Source organism: Montipora capricornis, chromosome 2, assembly GCF_036669925.1.
Source record: "Montipora capricornis isolate CH-2021 chromosome 2, ASM3666992v2, whole genome shotgun sequence".
NCBI lineage: Eukaryota > Metazoa > Cnidaria > Anthozoa > Scleractinia > Acroporidae > Montipora > Montipora capricornis.
This window is the reverse complement of record NC_090884.1, coordinates 39,009,282-39,031,781: the sequence shown is the minus strand read 5'-3', so window position 1 is coordinate 39,031,781 and position 22,500 is coordinate 39,009,282. Positions and strand designations below refer to the sequence as shown.

The window sequence follows — 22,500 nt, the reverse complement described above, 5'->3', positions numbered from 1 at the left end:
ACGGCACAGAAAAAGCGAAATTCTGGGTAACAATGGTGACATCTGTTTGCTTTGGATGGGGAGATTTATATCAGGAAAGAGAAATATTTAAGTTTTGGTGCACTTTCAGAGGCTGAAAAGGTCCATTTAGTTTTCTTCAGGAACAAATAAAGACATCGAACTAAAATAAAGCACTTGAGTTGTCAGTTGTCATCAGTTGTTTGTTTCTTGATGGCGCTTGGGGACGCAAGCTACCATCACGGATCGTTTCGCTGCTTTAACAGCATCCTTTCCCAGTTTAAAACTGCATTTCCGTTTGGCATCGAAAAGCAAACGTTTCTCCTTGCCAACTGCTCGCTGAATGAACAGAATTGTAGAAAACCAAGTTGCCCCGGGCAAGTTGCTCGGTTGATTTGAAGTACCTGCGCAACTTGACCCTGGGCGGTTAGCACCTGGTCAACACCTGTGAAATAGAAGAAGTACAATGCCAACTGTTCAAGTTTTTATAGGAGATTAAGTAGAATTTCACTGTCGGGGTCTTTGTTAACCCTTCAACCCGGAAAAAGGGACCAAAAACATGGGTACTGTCAAAATAAATCACCTCTATTCTACCAGAAACTAATGTTTATAATATATCTCTATCAGAGACTGGATCAGTATGCAGGTTGTTTTTCAGTTTCTCCTTCCCTTGATTCGTTCACGCTTTAGCGCCTTCGGTCTCAAAAGTTAAGAAGAGTATAACTGGTGTTGAAAAGCCCATTGGCTGTCAATAAGCGTATCAATTTTTCATTTGACATAAGTCTTAGCAGGCCTAAATTTCCTCAATTTTTTCAACATTTTCAAGTAACTGTTTCACTGTTGTTGAAATTAACCTTCAAAATATAGGAGAGACAAAGTTTCGTATTCTGGGACCATAAAATGGGCTGAATATACAATGGACTCCAGAGCATGTGTGACATAACCGATACGCTTGTCGCATCGCTCCCGCCACCCCCGGACCGCCACCATTCATTAGGAAAAATGACCTCAAGTCCGGCGAATGTTCTATTTAGCAGCAGAGATATCCGGGTCGAAAGATCAGATTCACTGAATGTTACTACCCACTAGCATAGAAAGAATCTCGCCATCATACGATAAACAAGGTAAATATACTTCAATTTTCTTTTCTTTTTGCAATGAAAGTACACCGAGTGGTGTGCGCCTAGACCTAACTTGACCGAGGCAGACTGAGCAAACAATGGCGTCATCATCTCTAGCTGAAACACTAGCAATCGAGCATAAAATTATTTCCACTTCATGAAAAAAGTGTTAAACAAAATGCAATCAAGAAACGAGTACGAGGCAATTGTCTTCAAGTTCCCAATGTAATGAATGTGTGAGGGTTAACAGACCTTTCATAAGAATTCATTGACCATGCCGTATTTTTGCGAGTTCAACAGATCCTGGCTCCTTCAAAGCTAACTTGCTCCGAGTTCAGTTTTCTTTATCGCCGACACAAATTGAAAATAACACAGTTAACTGTACAGATTTAAAAGGGAATTTCTTCTCAGTGAACGGAAAGTCTGATAACTATCACTCTGGAACGCAAAAAGTCTTGCAACCTGAATAATGACTTGTTCAATCAAGTGAATGTGAAATTAGCATAGGCCACGAAGGGTATTTGATACGTGACTTTAGGGACGGCAAGTAGTTCTTGATACATCAGCAAAAGTTCTGTAAATACAAAATCGCTTTCAAATTGCTGGTCGAAAAAAAATCGAGCCATCGCAACGAAACACAAAGTCTTGCACCTCGGATATTCGTCCTCAGTTTTGTCCATATACTCTTTACTTGACGGAAAACAGTCGTTCAAAGGATACATTACATACATTTATATAGAGAGAGCTACTGCTAATTTTGACCAATGAACTTAATCATGGAAAAGGAATGGAAATTCCAATTTTTTTAAGTCTCGTAAAAAGGTTACCAATTTTCTCAATAAAAAGCACGTCATTTATGATCAGTGATCACATCAATTACTAGACGGAAAAGATGTTCTATTTTTAATACATTTCACGGTGTCCATATTTAGTTAATTGGGAACTAAATGTTTGAAGCAAAATTTGAAAATATTTACGTATCGACGAGTGCTTGCATCCTCCATACAACACCAAATTGTGTGATCGTTGTCAAAGAAATGTACCTAAATTTACAGGCAAAGATTACAGAAGCCACCGTATTTTGTTCCTAAAAATATGATTTTGTGGTGTTCTTGCTGCCTTCTTCGTCGTTCTTGCTTAATAGTAAGTAACTGGCATTATCTTCCCTCAAAGGCGACACTGTAGTGAGTTGACATGAGGGACAAGCAACTGTTGGCAGTGATTTTAGTGGGTAAGTGATAGCTCTTTTTTTTACTTTTAGGAATAAGTTAGAGCTGTACCCAGACGTTTTTTTTAAATTTTTTTTGATAGCGAAATACAGTTTAAGCCTGCCTGAATTGATCTACTCAAAGACTGAAACTTTCAAATTATCCGAGGCCAGTGTCTTTAAAATGTATGAAAATTCGTCAAGAAATGTCATACGTTTGGTGGAGATTCTCCGATCGGTTTTTTCTAAACCTGCCACCGAGTTCTTCAATGGCTGCGTAACTTTAGCCTGTGGCTAAGGTAATATCATGCAGCTTCAATCAGTGCAAAGACCAGTAAATGAAGATTTCCCTATGCTAAAGAGAAGGTCATGTTAACTAGTCTTTCCAACTGTCAAATCCGACCTACCGACTCGATTAAGGCTATTTGCGAAATAAGCACGATCCGGTTGTTCTGATTAGCGGCTCTTTAAATGTGTTCTCATAGAAAGAAAACGCTTTGAAACTGAAAAAGATACAGAGGGATTTATAGCAACTTAAAAGCATCAGAAAAGTTTCAAGACCCCGGAGGCCCGTTTCTCGAGCTCGAGGGTACAGAAAACGTTTTGGAATCGGAAAGTAGTTTGTGAAACTGCCATCTACTTGTTTTGTAAAGGTAATCCTTTAACATGTTTTCAGGATAAAAAAAAGCGGGAAAACTGTGAGCACGTGAGATTTCTCCGTTGTTGATATACGGAGGGAAATGTGCCATCCGAAAAAAATCCGGAAAGTTTCGGAACTTTCGTGAAACGGACTCCAGGAGCCCATTTCTCGAAAGTCCCGAAACTTTAAGGGCCATTTTCGGGTGTCACAATTCCTTTTATTTCTCAAGTACGGAGAGGATTTAAGTCCTTAAACTTCATAGTATTTTTCTTTTTGTTTCCTAGAAAACATGTTAAAAGATCGGCTTTCCAAAACAAGTGGTTAGCAGTTCCACAAATGGTTTTTCGGGCCACAAAAGTTTTCTGGACTTTCAAGAAACGGGCTCGATAATGACAGCTTTGAATACCTGAATACGCTGCCATGAGCAAAAGTAGCATGTTTTTGTAGAGAGCAAACTGATCTGATATTAAAATCTCTTTTGTTTTCATTTTAGTGATGGTATCGAAAACCTTAGCAAAAAGCATAAGGAGCCATAAAGACAACACAAAAGCGAGGCACAATCACCAGGAAGGAGATCGCCGACATGCCTCGGTATATCCTGGTTATCCTGTTGCAACAAATGCTGCTCCTAATGCCAAGACAATGGAACAAGCACAACCAGGTTCGATAAGTCCAGCAGTGTCCGGAATTCCTTCAGAGCCAAATGTGACCACAAGAGCAGTACCCGCACCAGTTCCAGGATCCACAACAGTTGCACAAGCACCGGCAGCAGGGCCTACATCTGCTCCAGCGCCTATGCCTGCTCCAGCTCCTGCTCCAGCTCCATCTCCAACTCCAGCTCCAGTTCCAGTTCCAGTTCCAGCTCCAGCTCCAGCTACAGCTACAGCTCCAGTTCCAGCTCCAGCTCCAGCTCCAGCTCCAGCTCCTGCTCCAGTTCCAGCTCCAGCTCCAGCTCCTGCTCCAGTTCCAGTTCCAGCTCCCACCAACGTACCACCTGCTCCAAACACTATCACAGTAACACCAGCAGTACCCCCAGCACCAGCTTCGGGAGCCACCATACCACAACCAGCACCAAATGTCACTACAGTTGCATCTACACCAGCTCCGGTCCTGGCTCCAAACGTCACCACAGTCGCTCCAGCCCCTGTAACAGTTCCTGGAGCTGTAACAGTACCACCAGCACCAAACGCAACCTCACTGGCACCGGCCCCCACTCTGGCACCTAATGTCACTACAGCAGCTCCATCATCTGCACTAGTTCCAGGAGGCACCCAAGTACCGCCAACACCCAACGTGACTACAGCTGCTCCAGCACCAGCTCCTGCTCAGAACGTCACCACAGTTGCCCCGGCACCTACAACAATTCCATCAGTCACACTAGCACCACCTGCACCAAATGTCACTACAGGTCCCGCATTGGCTCCAAATGCCACCACCGTTCCGCCAGCCAGTGGTGCTCCAGCGACAAATGCACCAGTGGCAACAGCAGCTCCTGTTACAGCTATCGTAACTTCACCAACGGCTGTCACTGAGGCACCTAATAGCGCAGTAACGGCCCCTCCAGCAAGTAAGTTAAAGAATATAAGTATTAAGTTTCCTCGGCCGTAGTATAATCTATTTTTCGATCGATGACAGCAATTTCTTTGAGAACATTTCATGAGGAAGACAATTGCTCTATATGTGGAGTTTGAAGGTAGGTACATCTTTTTCTGTCCTTTGCACATCAGTAACGCAAAAACGTACATATTTCCAAGAGAAAGGTCCAAGCGAAAATATGAACACAATGCAGAGTTTTGCATTTGTTTTGCTTTTTAACACCATTCCTTCAAATACAGATCATAGATAGTTCGAATATTTTGTAGCATTTGAATAAAGTAGACTGCGAGCAGTCTCTCTCTGTTTTTCTCTAAAATCTGTGGAACAAATGCGATATGCAAGAGGCAGCAACGAAGCCGCTAGCTGTCAGTTTCGTGGGTGGTAAGACGATCTCATGCACTCTAGAAAGAAATGGAGTAATGTTCGAAAGGATTCGTACTCAGTTTTGACAAGATTAAGCGGGGGCTAAAACACTGTTTTGTATTTTCTAGCAACTGTACCTGCCACCAGTCCAGTTCAACCAACCGCCCCTCCAGTAGCTTACAAGGAATCCAAAAAGATGACAAATACCAAAGAATACAAGGACAAGACGCAAGTGAACAGACGAAACAAGAATGATCACAAATCGGAGAAAAACAAAAATGATAAATATAAAGAGGAAGAAGAAGATGCCCAGGAAAAATCGAATAAAAAGAAAATTGATTTTACTGAAAAGGAAAAATACGATGAATGCAAGAGAAGAAGAGCAGACAAAAAGAACACGAGAAATAACAAAATGTTAAAATCAGGACTAAATAAGGTATCAGATAAGAACTCATTGATTGGAATGTTTATATTGTGCTAACGATCGAGAATAAAGGTAAAATCGATCTTAATATATTCAGTTTTCTGAATACATGTACTATTCCTTCTTAAAGCGACCATACTAACAAGATGAATTCAAACTGAATCCTTCAGATGTTGGAGTGGATGTTGTTAACCATTTCGCTCTTAAGCCGGGTGTTTCCAAAAAACAAGTAAAATTGTCTGGCGTTAGGCAGAGTGAAATCTATGTATCCCTCGGGTGTTTCGGAGCCAAAGGGTTAATTTAAATAAAATGTTCTATTTGCCAGGCAAAGGGTCCCTATTTTCTGTTTCATATAAATTTTTCTTCCTTCCAAGTTAAAAAATGAGACACCCTTAGTGACCTTCTCGTGTCAGGCCAATATTGTCTCACCCAGAGATGTCTCTGCATTGGCAGTAGAGCGGTTTTGAATTGAGTGTCGAAAGTAATTAGCGAATTGCTTTGGTTTTGCACTACTTCACGCAGTAATTGGTTCAAAGTTGTCGCGCCATTTTTTCAACCAGTCAGAAGTGAAACCAAAAACCATTCGTGGCTCGCGCGTTTTGTGTGAGCTGCGTGTAATTGCTTCGACTTTTGATTGGTTTACTGGATTGTCTCCGTCCTTTTTGATTGGCCAAAGTAATGACTTTGGATTTGATTTTACGACACTCGATTAAAACCCGCTCTAAATCAATGCAAATGATATCATAATATCATGACGTCATCATACCAAGTCACATCCCGTAGACCCCATTGCCAGGATGAAAGACAAAAGACCAAAACTGAAGGGCGCTCTTATCTGATGACCCGACAAATGGGCTCCAACTAATTGGTTTCCACCTGTAAAAAGCTGTTAAATAGAGTGGCTTTTTTATCACTAAAATTCCAAAACTCTCATCAAATGTTTTGCATACACATACAAACGTTTTGATGAGAGTGTTGTGACAAATGCAGCAAAAAGTGAGATCGCGTTCTAAGTTTAGTCACAGTACTTCGTTGGAGAACAGAAAGAAGAGGAAAAAATGGACTCAACTTCGTTTCCAGGGCTTTTTTCCGCCCAGAGTAGGGCGTACTACTCTCGGATGAGAAAGGCCCTGGGAACGAGGTTGAAATGGTACTGCCTCGGTTTCATGGACTTTGTATCCACCATTCCAGGACTAAGTGCAAATATAAACACAATTTTACTCTTGTAATAACTTATGATTATTTCCTTTGAATATTCATTAAACAGTTCACACTGTCCAGGGTGGTGATGTTTACCCATGTAATTTTATTAGTGTTACTATCATATGAAAATGTAAATATAAGAAAAATCAGGCCATACCTTTTCCTTTTTCTACAACAAAATGTTATGGTTATGATTTGTCGGTAAAAAAACAGCAAAGTTTAATTGCGGCGATAAGGGACTTATGCCTTTGCCGCTCACATGACTGATCCTGTCATGGAAAGAAGCATATTCACAAGCTTCAAGAAATTTTTTAAGGCCGACAATAACGACTGTACTCAATTTTATGTAAGCGCAATTTTAAATTATCAGTTGCAGGGGTTCCCGTCTAATTTGACGCACTTTTCAGAGACATAGCGTAACTGAGGTATAAAATACGAGTCTCAAGGCTTCTTTTTGTTACGAGAACCTTTAACCTCAGCTCAAATGCTTATATTTCTTAGGATCCGTCCTTTGTCCATTTCTCTTCCAAATCCAGAAAAGGAAAGAAGTTCAGTATTACTTTTGATGAATTTGCGAGAAAAGGTACCAAACCGAGCATGGAGATCGCGCAAATCGGATAAATCCGCATGCCAATGCAGCTCAGGATTATCAAACACGTGAAGTAACGTCTTCCATATTATACGGACTATACGCTTTTCAACACTAGAGCATTTTTACATGTGCCAAGCAAGGTCCAAAATTGAAAAAACAAATAGGACAATTAGTGCTACTAATGAACTGTGCGCCACAGCGTGGAGGCTCACGATTAAGACCGGGATTTCGGGCCGCATGTGTCCTATACCAGTCCCATAATCACTAATTTCAGATACCCTGACCTCGACAAGAAAGTGAGGGAGAGGTAATTGGGACTTCATATGACAAGACTCCACTTCCACCAGTTTCTCAGTTCCCTTCTCAGATATTGACAGGTTTTAGAAATATTTATTTTGCAAACTTTTTGCATTGTGTCATCCATGTGGTAAGCACGTCTTAGATTATTAGGGACCTTTAGATCGGAGAACGAGGACGACTGCGAGCACGAGTTTTCGGTAATGACATGAATGCGCAAGACAAGACCAAAACGATTACTTTCAGACAGACAAAGAAAACAGATTTCGAGGAGCTCAACAGGGACCTGATAGGCGCTCTGTGGCACGTGGGAGATATATTTAGTAACAGCGATGAAAAGTATGACTACTGGAAGGCCCTATTTGAGTCAATTGTGGATTAACATGCACCCATGAGAAAGAAAAGAGTAAGAGAGAAGGATATTCCATATATGACGGCAGAGCGGAAGCAAGCAATAAGCAGCAAGAGAAAGTACGCGGTTCACTTTGCAAAGAACCGGACTGTTAGGAATTTGGAATTGAAGAAGAAATTTAGGAATATCGCTACGCAGGAAAGCAGAAAGGCAATAAAAAGCTTTTTAGCATAAGAAATCAGAAGAGCTCAAATCTAGACCAAATGAGTTCTTTAATGCCTTCAGACAGTTTATTAGCACTAAAAAAAAAAGACTCTAATTCGATATGCTTACAATCTGATGGAGGCATACTAGAAAAGGACCAAACCGTGGTGGCTGAAAGACTGGCTAGTTACTTTACTGATACTGCTGCAAGAATTGGAGGGGAACATGTTAGTAGACTGACAGAGAGAGACCACAACAATCACAGTAGCGTCGTGGAGATAATTAAGAAAAGACGACCATTTCGATTTTGAAATCTTAAGGAAAGAGCAGGTACATGATGCCCTTAAAAGCAACAATCCTAAGAAAAGCTGTGGCTGGGACCCAGGAGTACCTCCGAAGCTTCTCAAGAAGGTAGCCAGCGGAGTAGCGCCGTCTCTAACAAGCCTCTACAATAATTTCATCAAACTGAGCCAGTGGCCTACTGCCTGGAAGAAGGGAGAATGGACTCCGGTTTTCAAAAAGGGAGACCGTCATGAAGAAAAGAATCACAACTCTCGTCTGCGTAGACAAAATATTTGAACACTTACTCAGTAAGCAGATAGTCGGTGACTTCGACTCAACCATGTACCAAAGAATGGCGGCCTACAGAAGACAGCATAGTTGTGAAACAACTCTGCTAACATTACTCGAGGAGTGGAAGCAGGCTGTGGATAGAAAAAAGATCGTAACAATTCTATCAACCGACACGAGTAAGGCGTTCTATTCCTTATGCCATTCTCTCACTACAAAGAAACTAGATGCTTATGGATTCGGTAGCAGCTCGTTGGATTTCATTAGATCTTTCTTCGATAAGAGGCTCAACAGAGTGAAGATTAACGACCACATAAGCAAACGGAAAACAATGGAACGTGGCTGTTTCCAGGGTACGGCACTTGGGCCACTATTGTGGAATATGTTCCAAAACGACATGCAATATCATGTTAACGAGTCAAATCTGACAATGTACGCAGACGACCATCAACTGTATGCAACTGAAAAAACCCACGAGGCTGTCGATTCAGATCTGATGAGTAAAGGATGGCAAGCACTAGCGTGGTAGCAGAATAATTTTCTCCTTGCAAACCCAGAGGATTTCCAATCCCTATCCATCAATCAAGAAATATTGATGCCGCGAATAGTGAGAAGAGCTCTGAACATTGACAACCAGGAAATCAAGAAAACGAAACAAATGAAGCTTCTAGGCCTCTGCATTGACAAAAATCTTAACTTTTCAGGTCATACTAGTGACCTGTGCACTAGAACTAGACAAAAAGTAGGAGTACTGGTGCGTTTGCGCAATCTAATTTCATGTAATGCCAAGTTAACATTGTACAAGAGTGCCATATTACCACATCTAACTTATTGCCACCTTGTATGGAATTTTTGTAAGTCCTCCGACAGTAGGAAGATTGAGCGGGTAGAGGAACGCGCACTACGGCCAATATATAAATCAAAAACGGAAACGTATGAAGAACTCCTCGCTCGTGCGAGGATACCCACTCTATATAACAGATGTCTACAAGATACTGCTACCCTGATGTATAAGGTTAAAAACAATCTTGCTCCAAGCTGCCTATCACGGCTATTCGAAACTATCAACTCTCAATACTGCCTCCGAAACTGGGACCTCTAAATATCTCGTTTTAACACTACAGGTTATGGCAAACATACAATATACAAATAAGCCCTTGATGCCTCATTCGTAAGCTTAAAATTCAAAAGAATATTTTATCTTGAACGAGGCAACAAGGGCCAATTTGTATCCGTGTAAATCAGCAGCCACTGGAATAAGGTGTATAAGATATCAGGGTCCATATATCTGGTCCAAACTCAGTAAAAAATTAAGGGCATCACCAACCCTTTCGATACTTAAGACCAGAATAAGAAACCTCGACCTTTCAGACCTCATTGACAACAATAGCAGTTGCTGCAAACTACGTAAATCGTCAACAGAATAATTTTATATCATTTCATAAATTCACAATATCTATATTTTTTATTCATTTAATTTTGTACACTAGTTAATAGGTATTGACTTAAGTTAGGTGTCCCCAATTAGCCAATCTTTAGCTAAATACATTGACACGTTAATAAAGTTTTCATTAATTCATTCATGAGGTTTGGAGGCCGAATCAGGCCGGAATTTTTCGAATTGCGCATGCTCAGAACGGCAAACTAGTACTCGTACTCGTTCTCCTCCTCCGATCTAGAGCGACTTGCAATTGAGTGTCGTAAAACCAAAACCAAAGTAATTACTTTGGGCAATCAAGAAGGACGGAGACAATCTGGTAAACCGATCAAAACTCGAAGTAATTACACGTAGCCGACACAAAGCGCGGGAAAATGTACACGCGCGAGCCACGATTGGTTTTGCTTTCACTTCTGATTGGTTGAAAAAGCGGCCCGAAAACTTTGAACCAATAACTGAGTGAATTAATGCAAAACCAAAGTAATTCACTAATTACTTTCGACACTCAATTGAAAACCGCTCTATGGTACATAAGGCATTGATTTTTTTAAGAGATGATCGTCTAATTTGACCGTGCGCGCTCAGATTCATAGGTGCTGCGCGAGTCAATTAACATTGAGTCTCAAGTTTTCTTTTTTTCAAAGATTTTAGGTTGAACTCAATAAAAATGAGAAATCCAAAATGCGATTTCAAGGAAACCTTTGCTTTCCCAGTCGTATGTCAAGATAAGTACGCAAAAAATACACTTTGGTTCTGAAAGTGTCTAGACAAATTAAAGCAGGAAAAAGTTGCTAGCATGTAGAAACTAGATGTTGCAACCATACGATTTTCTTGTGTTCGCATTGTCATCTGACACGAAACGTCACTAAACGCATCAACAATTGCCTCGCTCCAATTGGCAACGGTAATCAATTTTAAAAAATCGTCTACGTTAATAAGCGCGTTAGATGGCCATTTGCTCGTAAATTTTTGGTAAAACACAAGTACGAAAACTTACGGGCACTAGACGATTTTAAAACTTCGCAATTTCTGCTAAAGAAAATCAGGTATCAACGAGAATTTCGACATTTGTCTCATGAAGGTAGCTTTTATTCAATCACGTTTAAACTGATATATCTCTAACTTATTTCTTCTTCAAGTTATTTACAGTGTTTGCTCAAGTCCAAACACAAACAACAATGACATATGTGCATTTAATGACGGTTGTTTTGTCTGCGTCGTTCTTGGCTTTTGTTGGTAAGTTAATTAAAACGATTTTAAGTGTTGTACTGTCGAGAAACTATTTACCAAGCGCAACGTCACCGTTAAAAACAATATCAATACGACGACAATACTACCTGTGTAGTGAGTCCATCGTAGATGGCTCAAGATATTTGGTTACTTAAGCTAACAAAGCGTTTGAGTGACCAAAAAACAAGTATTTAGGCTGTTCTTACTTTATCGAGTCTATAACAGGTAATATGGCACGCCACGCGGGTAGAGTTTTTCGCACTGTAAACACAAGCTATTCTAATTAATTTGTTTTCACAGCGCCTGTTCAAACTTAAAGCTGCAGAAGATAGCCGAGAAAATTGGAAATCGTTGTCTTGATGGAAAGACCTTTTCGTTTTGAATTTGTATATAGAATAGTCATATTATTATTTAAGGACGACGCGTTTTTCAAATTTTCATCTGTGTTTCCCGCGCTGCCGAGCTTTCAAATCCAAAGTAAAACATATAACGAGATCTTACGATCAGTGCACCTCATGACTTGCGATCCATTCCTCAACTTAGGATAGTTTTGAACAGAATAGTTTTTTTTTTTCTTCAGAATTATTTTGACGGAAAGTCGCGGTTTGCTAATGTTTTGCCCGGAGTCATGCATGTGTATCATACGCGCGAGATATTTATACAATTCGTATTCAACGGCCTCCGGCTAATTTAACGAAGTTAAATCAGTTGCGGTATTAAACGTGATAACTTCTAGGAATACTCATTGCCTGTTCTCTTCAATTGGAGCAATGACAAAACGGATTGAAAGCCCGCAAAACGACAGCGGGTGCTACCCATCGTTTCAGACCATTTTGAGGTAGTTCGAGCCAACTAAAAAAAGTTGACTGACCAAATTTTAAAAAAACGCTTTTCTCCCTGCTCAATAAATGACGATTTTAGTTTTCGTAATCAAATGTAGGAATGACTCAGTGTTATAAGTAAAAGCCGGGATTTGTCCTGATTGCAAATGATCTTAATCATGCACCTTCCGACACCCGGAAAGCAAAATTTTAAAGAATACGTTGGACTGATGTTTGCGCCTACGTGGTCGATTTCTAGATCAATAAAAGCAAGAGAAAATTCCCTCTTCTTATTGTTTTCCTTTTCCCCAGATAATTTTCCAGCTAAGAGCAATCTTCGCACTCTTCAAGATGCACTTCAAGCAGTACATGAAATGAGCCAAAATGAAAAGCTATCTAGTGAAAAGGCATCTCTCAAAGACAGCAAGAGTGTTAGTGCGACCACCGTCCTGAGCAAATCACTTACCGTACCGTCTGTAAAGCCTGGTAAGTTACGTATATGTAAGGATTAAATTCACTCGTATTTTGACACTAGTTTTGACAAAAAGCGACGAGGCCAATTTTAAAAACTTTGAAAATACAAGTGAAAGTTAATCCTTAATTGCACGAGGGCGCATTGTGATTCAATGTGATTACAATCATGTTTATAAAATAAAGGGCAAGGTTATTGAGGGAAGCCCGTTCAATGCCATGACAAATGGCAATAAACGTAACATGCTTTCATATTCAATAAATCGACGCTGTCAACAGAAATAGAGTTTAATTTAATTAAACCGTATTTTACACTGTGAACAAAAAGCTGTTTAGCGAGTCAGAATGTGGACCAGGATTCTCTTGTAACTTCGCTTTGTCCTTTTAAGCAACTGTTAACCAATCAGGATCAAGTAATCATGACCTCTTGATTAAGAAAACAAAAGCCCTCTTTATCAGCCAATCAGCATTCAGCCCCGTATGTGATAATATAATGAAAGCATTACTTACAGTTTAGACTATCTTCTCTTATATGAATGTGTCTTTTTCCCATAAATTGATAACCAGTTAGGTTATGCTGAAATTTGCTCGAGCCGAAAGGCGATGGGTTAAGCGCTGTCCTCGTCATCATAAGCACAAGCAACAAAAACAAACTCAGTAGGATCTTCTCGATCGTTAGTACCTTTTGTTAGGACAAAACACAAATTAGGCCTTTCATTCCCAAGATCGACACGTTAATTCTCCTAGCTAGTTTCATAGCTTTTTTTTTTGGGTAGTCATGGGAATATGATGCTTCATCAAGGTCACGTCTCTTAAGCTGATAATCATCTTCATTCTCAATACCTGTCTGACTGACATTTCATTGAAATTGGGAGGAGAATTTACATGCTGATCACTCCTGGGAAGTCAAAGGGTTAACGACAAGTCAACGAGTCTGCTCATGGTGATTGTGCTTGCGTCAAGCCTTGTGTCGCAAGATCTCTACTCCCCTCCGAGACGGAAAGTACGATATCAACTTATTGCTCGTGTGACAATGAGCAAACTATTAATATTATTGCAGCAGTTTCATGGCCATTTTAACCAGAAATTTACAAAAGGGAGAACTTTGAAAAGAAACTTTACACCTACAAATGGTTTTCATCCACATAACTTGCGCAGGTAGTTTAATTTGTTAGATTTATCTTGTTTGTTAGGTAGTTTATTGGGTCATATAAGAGAGTCATAAGACTGCTTCCTCATTGCGGTCACCTCCCCTTCTCAAATAGTAGTCGCTCCTCCGAAGCATCCCCCTGAGAAGAGCGATTTCAAGCAAAACACTATTTTTTTCTTTTTGATAGGAGAAAAAGCGAAAGTTTTTCAAAGTTCACCCCCTCAACTATCACCATACCAAGATTCAACAACTCAACCACATAGTTCTGCCATAAAAGCGAAGTCAGCGGGCAACTTGATTAGCAAAACCAAAAACCTTATCCAAGGCCATCCTAGCGCTAGCCAACCCATTGAGTCTGTTGGTACTGCAGATGACAACATGAAGAGGGGTTTCTCAAAACGGGAGTCGTCACTGTGGCCAGTCAACAGCAATACCAGGGAAACTCTACCGCGACCACAACAGTATGATGATATGGGAGGTGAGAAAACAACAAAAACATACGAGATGTTAAAGCTGGCTTTAATGGAATTCGAAAGCCATGGGTTATGAATAACAATTAGAAGAAAATCCTAGCAGAACAAATGTCGCCCTGCACGAGTGAGTCTTTCCCTCGTATTTGGCCATTTACAACTAAAGCCCTATTCACACGGCATAAACTAACCTAGGCTCGACCGGGGTTCAAATTGACTCCGGTTAGTTATCGTTGTGTGAACTCTGCTAACCCTGGTTCGGCCTGGGTTAAATCTCCAGTGGTAGGTTCGACCTGGGTCGAACCTGAGTTACTTTTGAAGAAGTGTCGTGTGAACGCAAACCAGGAGCGAACTCGGGTTAATTTTAATAGGCCATTTCCGAGTTCATGTCTGCCTCCTCTTCAAAGCGAGTCTAAGTTTTTCTTATGAAAATTAGTTTTCATTCATAAGTAAATTGGAACTAATTACCATCACAAAAACTTCGCACTTAGACTCGTTTTGAAGAGGAGGCGGACGTGAACTCGGAAATCGCCTATTTCACATATACGTTTACCAACCGAGCGTTGCGTTTGCGTATTTCATGCCGCCATTTTTTCCGAATATATTCGAATGTAGTTCGGGCAATATTCGAGATCTCTAGTTCAGATAGGTGGCGAGCCCATTTTTGGGCAGAAACTTGACTCTTTATTTATCCGCCTTCTTCTTCTTCTTGCGATTCGTGAAACAAAGCCACACTAACGCGAAAGCTTTCATTAAATAAATTTGCCTCCAAATCTCCACCGTAATCCGCCTTGTTGTCGCTAGTACTACATTCAAAGTCCTGTTATGGAAACAAATGCGCATGCGTGTAAAAAAATACCCCGGTTCGCCTCAAGGTACGTGTTCACATCAGTTTTCTGCAATTCTCCTTGTGAACAAAATAGGGGAGGGGCGAACCCGCGTTAATTTGAACCCTGGTGAACCTAGGTTAGTTTATGCTGTTTGAATAGGGATCGAATCTTGCATTTTAGTCACGCGATAAGGGGCTATGTTTTCTGCCAAAAAAAGAAAAATGGCGTTAGAGAAAAGCTGAAACGTATTCTCGATTACAGTACCGGTAATTTTAATTCCAGAATACCAAATTATTCTGAATTTCAGAATACCAAAGCCCAGACAGCAATTCTAAAATGCACTGGTTAGTTTGGGCTTGAGGAACACCTGTTTCACCGAGAGTTGAGAACGGATAAATATGGTTAATTAAATTCACGGAAGCATTAAGTGGATACCGACAGACTTATGAAATCGAACAAAAGACACTCCACAAAAATATAAATTTTGATGAGAATAACACTAACCTAAATTACCGAATGACAATTTGGTTTTCTGAGTTGGCACGAAACCACTCAATTTGAAATAGTTAAGAAGTTCCATCCAAACCAAACTCATTTTCATTTAAGATGGCTGAACACAGTTTTTGATACCTATGTTTCATTTACCTTTTTCTCTAAAACCCTTGATTCTTTGGTCGTCAAAAATGGTAGCAAGCAAGTTAACAACACAAACTTTGGTTTTTTACAGGTTTTTTATGCCGTTGCCATGTCAACATGAATAAATATAAACAGGCCTTTAAAATCGGCTTTGTTTATTTGCAGAAAATCTGGGCGTTAAATTTTCTTTATAATTTGCATGCAACAAGCTTGTAACGATGCTCACAAGTTAAGACTATTTTAATAATAATTTGACAGAGAGATCTTTAATTATCCCTTGTTGAAGGTTCACTGGAATATCTAGAATTTCCTCTGTTGAAGTTCAAATGTTTTTCAATAGTCCAGTTAGTTATTTCCTAGAGTATTTTCGTGCCCAATTTCGTTAAATTCTCACGTGTGGTTCTCGAGAAATAGACGTAATTCCGAGAAAGCTATTCCGCATTCAATCGCAATATTTTAACGTTCTATGCATGCGCTGAATTTAACTGGGTTCCTTCGATAACAAAGAAAAATCTGCAAATTGCGGAGTTCTTTGCATCGTTACCTTTCCTAACATACATTTCTCATAGAAGCCTAAAACCATCAAACACTTTGTTCAGTTATGAGGAAAAATAGTACAGATAGCGGAAGCATTGAGCAAAAAAAATGATTGCTGTATTGAAGCCATGTTTATTTTTTTGCAATCGTTGCGCGTGCGCTGCTTGGCGTTAGCAAGAGCGCGCGCGAAAAATGTGTTCGCCTTTTGAAGTAACTCAGAAATAGGCAATTTTTCGCATCTTCTATGTCATAATAACCAAACAAACTTGTTCTTCTTTTCAGGTGCCGTCAGAAATCCTCTTGAGGACGGAACCTACTTCACACCTGCCAAATCAACCGACAAATTTGAGTACTTCGCTGAACACTATTCACCAGACCCCTACGTCGCGGCTGCCCAGAGACAGGAATGGATGACAGTGAACACTGGTAACGGGGTCTCGCCAAACCCACGCCTTAGCCGAAAGTCCAAAAGACCAAAAGTCAAACAAGCAAGGATGAAACCTTCATGGTGAAGAAGGCGGAAATCAAACAGGCCTAGCTACGCTCAAGAAGAAGCATTAAGACAATTATCCCAAAGATTCATTTAAAATACAATTCAAAGAGTTGTTTTAATTGAGAATGGGAAAAATAAGTTTGCGGCTGTTTTGATTTGCATTAGGACACGTAGTTAAAAATCTCGCGTCATGCTTTCAACCAATCACAACTTTAAAAATACATACACCTTATTGACTGGTTTAACATATAATACCCGCGGATGTATTGCGAGTTGCGTAGCATTTTTCCGAGCAACGAGCAAAATATTCTCACGTATTATATGTTAAACCATTCAATAAGGGATTTATTATTTCCACTATTACGCCATGTTCTAGTATTTTAGCTTCTTCCTGCACTGACTGAACAATTGTGTCGATTGCATAATTAGGCGCGTGCGAGTGACGAAAACAACTCAGACGAAACCATTCAAATTTCCTTCATTTGACTGGATAAAAGAAATGACGAGTGACAACCGATGATAAGCTAAATTCCCCCGTTTCGTCCATATTTGCTCTCCTCTAAAGAGTTCAAATCGAGACACCACAGTGCATTACCGTCTCATATTTTGCTTTTTTTCTTGACCAAATATGGTAAAATGCCTTAATAGTGGAAAAATATATGTTGTGATATGCACGCCTTTCCCGCGCTACTGTATACTGCATGTCTTTTCTTTGCGTTGCAATAGTTGGTTTATTGGATTGTCTTCACCTTCATCTAAAATAGTAACGGTAACCTCAGCTTTGGATTTTTAGCTCTCGGAGATTGACCCACCCTTTGATATGAAGCTGAACTGAAGAACAGCAATGTCTAAATCTCAACTCTTCTATGAATGGATAGCCTTCCCACCCATCCGTTCACCCATCCCTTCAAGAGAAAATAACACATTGAATTTCGCGGCATCGAGTAGACAAGAATAGTCCTTGTGGTCTACAGTAGATGAAACTTACATAAAAAGTCGGCTTCATTGATAAATGTATCAAGCATAAAATCATAAAAGTTTGTGACTAACATTAAAAATATAATATTTGGAACTTGTTTAGAGCAGAGTGGTGTCTGGGCAGACAAACATTGACTCATTTGATCGGTTGCTCAGGGAGAAATATGCCCAACACTCTCTTTTAATCGTGATTAGAAAAAACATTTACTATCCTCTTCACCAATCCAGTAGGATTGGTAAATTTGTGCCGCATCGTTTGTTCAATGCGAAAGCCACGTTCAGATGTGTCTGCCGCCACTGTGAAACAGTTATCAAATGATCTCGCCAAGTTACCTTTGTACCTGTTGCCAGCCACTGGTGGCAAATATGTTCCCGAAAACATGAGTTACAGATGTCACCATCATCGCTGCACTGCAAGAAACGGCTGCCAAGGAGACTACGCTAACAGATGTAACACATCAAGAAGACTAGATTATACACTTTTCAATTTTATATACATTTTATTTTACCACGTTCTATGATTTGATTTCGTCGTATTTCAGTGACAGAAACTGTAACGCCCCCTTTCGTAAAACAATCGGGCAAGGCGATTTCCCTCTGTCCCGACCGCGGTTTTAATTAAAGATTCATGATTTCCTTTTTCACCCAGCGAACGTTTAACAGAATTTCGAAGGTAAATTTTTTATACAAAAACAGTGCAGGTAGATTTTTTTTCCGTCTTCGCCATTTGTATTGAATTATTTCACAAAAGGAATCTTTTGTACTGCAGCATTTCAGTTCAACAGTATGGCCTGCTGACCGTTCATAATCTTTTAAGGGTAAGTACGCATTTCAAGATGACTAGAGGAAGTAAGAGGCATTCAAGATACGATAAAATGGATCATTAATAACAGGTTGAACAGGTCGCTAACGGTGATCGGTGACACCCTTAGTCCAGGCCAGGGAAATTACGGATTTGCGGATTCGACTAGTTTTAAAGCAATCATCAATGCGAAGCAAAATTATTCTCGGCCGCGCTCCTCAGATTAAAAGCAAAAGAGAGTAATTCAGTTGATATGTTTGACATCGAAAAAAAATCCTAATCTTCTATGCTGTCTAAACAGTTTATTTTATTCTTTCGAGTAAATTCTTGATTAAACCAACTCCGAAATATTGATTCGGGCAACAACGCACAAAGGCTTAACTCACAGACGCAATTTTGGCAGAAAATTGCGCGATCCGGAAAATCAAATGTGAATTGAATTTACCCAATTGCACGGTGAATGTGAACACCTGTATGAAATTTTAAAAATATCGTAACGGTAGTAAGAAAGTCCAGGGTATATTTTAACTTATAATTATCAGACAGTATAACATGTCAAAGGTGATACGAATGCATTCTTTTCTACTGTCTTTTTATACCAACCTACAGTACCACTTGTGGCAGCAGACATGTTAGTTTCATTATGAAACCAAAGTGTTTAAGTTTAGCCACCAGAATTGTTTGCTTGTTTTTCTTTGTTGTTGATTTTCTTTCGCGGTTGTGGCAAAACACATTTAGAGGAAACGTTTCCTTTAACTTCAACTTAGGTAAGTTTGTTATAAGTCAGGCTCTCTAGTAGCAAAGTCACGGTTATGATAAGCGGTTGTTCATGCCTGAATCGTTTGATTTCAGTCTGAAACATAAACAGAAAAGATTTTACCGGATTCCAAATGGTAAAACATGGTCACTGTTGTCATCACTTACGTCGATATAATATACTTTTTTGAGCATTGCCTCATGACCCGGATCATAAGTAAAACAAAATGTTTAAGGTGAGAGGGGACTATTACACTTTTTTTCAAAAGTCAACTACACTTTATTTTATTTTTCATTATTCTTATCAACAGTTGACTAGCTTCGGCGATAACATGTTCTTTATCATGTTCCTGGTAACTTCCTGGGCGTTACTTTCAGAAACAGGTCAGGAAAAGGCACTTTTTCTTTTTTCAACTTTATACTGGTTGTTCAGTGCTTGATCGTACAAGAAGTTGTCTATTAACTTCTCTTCCTCAAACAGATGGTAAATTCTCCGATGGCCACATCAAAGTGTTCCTTCGGGATATAATTGGAGAAACCAGTGGTAAATATAACCCTGACTCGTTGCCTTGTAATATTCTTGAACCTCGTGATCTTTTCTTCAAATATATATATATACATATATTTGTTTTTACAGAAAACATAAAACTTTCTTTAATCAGTTGTCACTTGATCTTTATTGGGCCGGGAATACAAAAATATACGAGAGATGCACCGATATCAAACGATAGATGATAACAGCACTGAGTTTGTATTTGCCTTGGTATTTTCGTTACCAATATTTTCCCACTCTGTAAGGCAGACTACAAACTGTACACTTTGGTCTTAACGATGCAAATTGAATAGTCAACAAATTTTATGTCCCATATTCTTCTTTTCACACACATGTCAACATGGATAGTTCAACCTCCGTTCTCGTCCCCAGAGTCCGATTTTCTTTTGGTCAGCACCAAGAGCTTGGACTCTGGCCACAGCCAAAAATACACGTAGTCGTGGTAAGGTTATATTGTTGTAGCCGTCGATGACCGTTATTGTTTCAAATTTCTGAGAATGCGCAGAAGAGCTGGAAGTCCGTGATTGTCTCCTTTGGCCGTGGCCAGACTCCGTCTTCTGGTAGCTGACCGAAAGAAAAACGGACTCAGTTGACTAGAATGTCCTACTTCGTGACAATTAAAGGAAATTTATGGGATAAAAATATATATTTGTGACTCTAAGTGAGAAGGATCATCGTGGAAAAGAAAAAACTTAAGCAGGTCCAAAGGAATGGGTTCAACGGGACTCGAACCCATGACAGTGCGGTTGCGATTCACTGCTCTGCCATCGATATCTGAGCGGCTATCCAGTCAGCTGGGAGCTGGTCCCTGACATGTTGTAGAAAATGAACATTGCACTTCAAAATATTTTACATATTTCACGTATACACAAATGCATCCCTCATTGAGCTTTGTAACCTGGCACATAATGACATGAGAACGGAAAGCGGACGCATGTGGGAGCGATGTTCGAACCGCCACATTGAACAGAAAACTGGTTTTCTTTAATGTTATCATTTCGTTGCGTTCCATTTTCCAGAGTTTCTCCAGAGTTTATTCTATCTTGTGATACAGCATTAAAACTGATGTTTAGTCATAACCATAAATGACTGTAAATATTGTTCATGAAATGCTTAAGCTATTGATCCTACAAAAAACTGAAGATTTTGCAACACCTGATCTCAGGAAATGGAACAAACAAAATTGAGTTCAGTTAGACAATTCATGTTGCGAACATTTCACCAGGAAAACTTCGTTGAAGAACTTCTTGCTCCGGCGAATTGAAGTTAAGTTGTTCACCACGATTATTTTCAGTGAATCGCTCTGATCAATACAACGCATTATAAAATAGCCGTTGTAAAAAAGAAACAATTAAAAGTTAAGCTGTGTTTATTGAATCCTTAGTACCAAGCATATTCTGATCCCTGTACGAGCTATGAAAAGTTTCGAGCCACTGCACTATTTATGCTTTGATTTTATGGAGTTACTGAATTTTTGAAAAATTCGCAATTAGTGAAACCAGCATCCTCAAGTGAATTTCTGACATTTTGGCCCGTTCGCGGAAATGAAATGCTGTTATGATTATGAGGTAAATTTTAGCTCAAAACTGAGCAAAATGTAAATTGAGCGGAAAATCATGAATCAACTGTCCAGTTTAATCTCTTGCCCGGGCTCTAAGCGTAGTGTAGCTCACGCCAGATTCAGTTTTTCTCCAAGTTATCGCGTAGCTCATAAATGAGGCATTTTTTTCAGAAAGCCAGGCCGAAGTTTAATCTCGGGCTGAGATTTGTCATATAAGCGGCTCCTTGAGGTTCTGGGGATAAGAGACGCACTCGAGGATGAATTTTCTCATCCTCTTTCTTTGTCTGTTGTTTAGGATGTGATCGTGCATGTCAGAAGGAATGCATCGACGTTCACAATAAATACAGAATTAACCATGGTGTCAAACCATTGGTATTCGATCAAAAGCTGGCGGACGAAGCACAAGCGTTGATCGACAAAGGAGTATTCAAAAATTCTGATTGGGTGAAGCTGAAAAACAAAGGCGCAGCATTTGCCTGGGGATCTCTTTTCCCAACGTTCACTGCTGTTATAAAAAATTGGCACGACGAAGGGTTTTATTATGATTACCAAAAGGGGGCACCAAAGGAGCCGACGCAGGTATTTTGTGCTGTTGTTGTTGTTTATTGAGCCCCCTTTTTTGTCAATGTCACCTCGGCACCGTTGTTATAGTTACCAGGAAAAATGAAAATCGTCTCTTGGGGGGGGGGGGTGGGGTGGGTGGAAGGTGTCAAATATAGGGTAAGGAAACGTACACCAATCCAACCTCAATAAGGTTTGATATCAAGACTAGGGACATGGAAAAATGGAATTGAATTTAAGCATTTTTGATACTCGCTCATATTTCCTACCAGCCAATCAAAACGCGCGTCTGACAACACATAACCGGCCAATAAAAAATCCGTGTGATGTAACCACCGTGTTTACATACTCTCATCTAAACACAGCCATTGACCAATGAGAGTGCGCGTACTATCCTAATTATTTTATAAAATGAAACTAGTTGACCTGTACTGGATGTAGCATCTGAGGTACCCCAACAGGAAGCCACCTTAGGACCTTCCGATTACAAGTTCGAATGCTCTAGAACCGAGCAACAGGCAATTCTTCTTCTGGTATCAATCCTTCCACACTGCCCGCTTAGGAATGTGTATCAGAATACCTGTCATGTGTTCCCTAAAACATGAATTTCATACTGAAATTTAACGTATTAAAACAGATCTATTGGA

The 22,500-nt window shown here is 39.9% G+C and overlaps 4 protein-coding genes across 4 annotated transcripts in view; 3 read left to right on the top strand and 1 right to left on the bottom strand.

The window, feature by feature from the left end:
* Positions 1-22,500, bottom strand: part of LOC138020831 (E3 ubiquitin-protein ligase rnf213-alpha-like) — a 500,094-nt gene that overhangs the window by 23,968 nt on the left and 453,626 nt on the right.
* LOC138020945 (skin secretory protein xP2-like) lies at positions 1,021-5,434 on the top strand. Its single transcript, XM_068867836.1, has 4 exons — positions 1,021-1,121; positions 2,292-2,349; positions 3,459-4,532; positions 5,053-5,434. The coding sequence occupies exons 2-4, from the start codon at positions 2,313-2,315 to the stop codon at positions 5,403-5,405; spliced, it is 1,464 nt and encodes a 487-aa protein (XP_068723937.1). The 5' UTR covers positions 1,021-1,121; positions 2,292-2,312; the 3' UTR covers positions 5,406-5,434.
* Positions 10,898-17,711, top strand: LOC138021005 (uncharacterized). The gene is made up of 5 exons (XM_068867885.1): positions 10,898-11,050; positions 11,144-11,240; positions 12,368-12,541; positions 13,864-14,154; positions 16,432-17,711. The coding sequence occupies exons 2-5, from the start codon at positions 11,183-11,185 to the stop codon at positions 16,659-16,661; spliced, it is 753 nt and encodes a 250-aa protein (XP_068723986.1). The 5' UTR covers positions 10,898-11,050; positions 11,144-11,182; the 3' UTR covers positions 16,662-17,711.
* Positions 17,884-22,500, top strand: part of LOC138018348 (uncharacterized) — a 6,324-nt gene continuing 1,707 nt past the window's right edge. The window contains exons 1-3 of the mRNA XM_068864957.1: positions 17,884-18,070; positions 19,660-19,722; positions 21,588-21,871. Coding sequence (XP_068721058.1) covers positions 17,884-18,070; positions 19,660-19,722; positions 21,588-21,871 — 534 coding nt within the window. The remainder of the gene's footprint in view (positions 18,071-19,659; positions 19,723-21,587; positions 21,872-22,500) is intronic.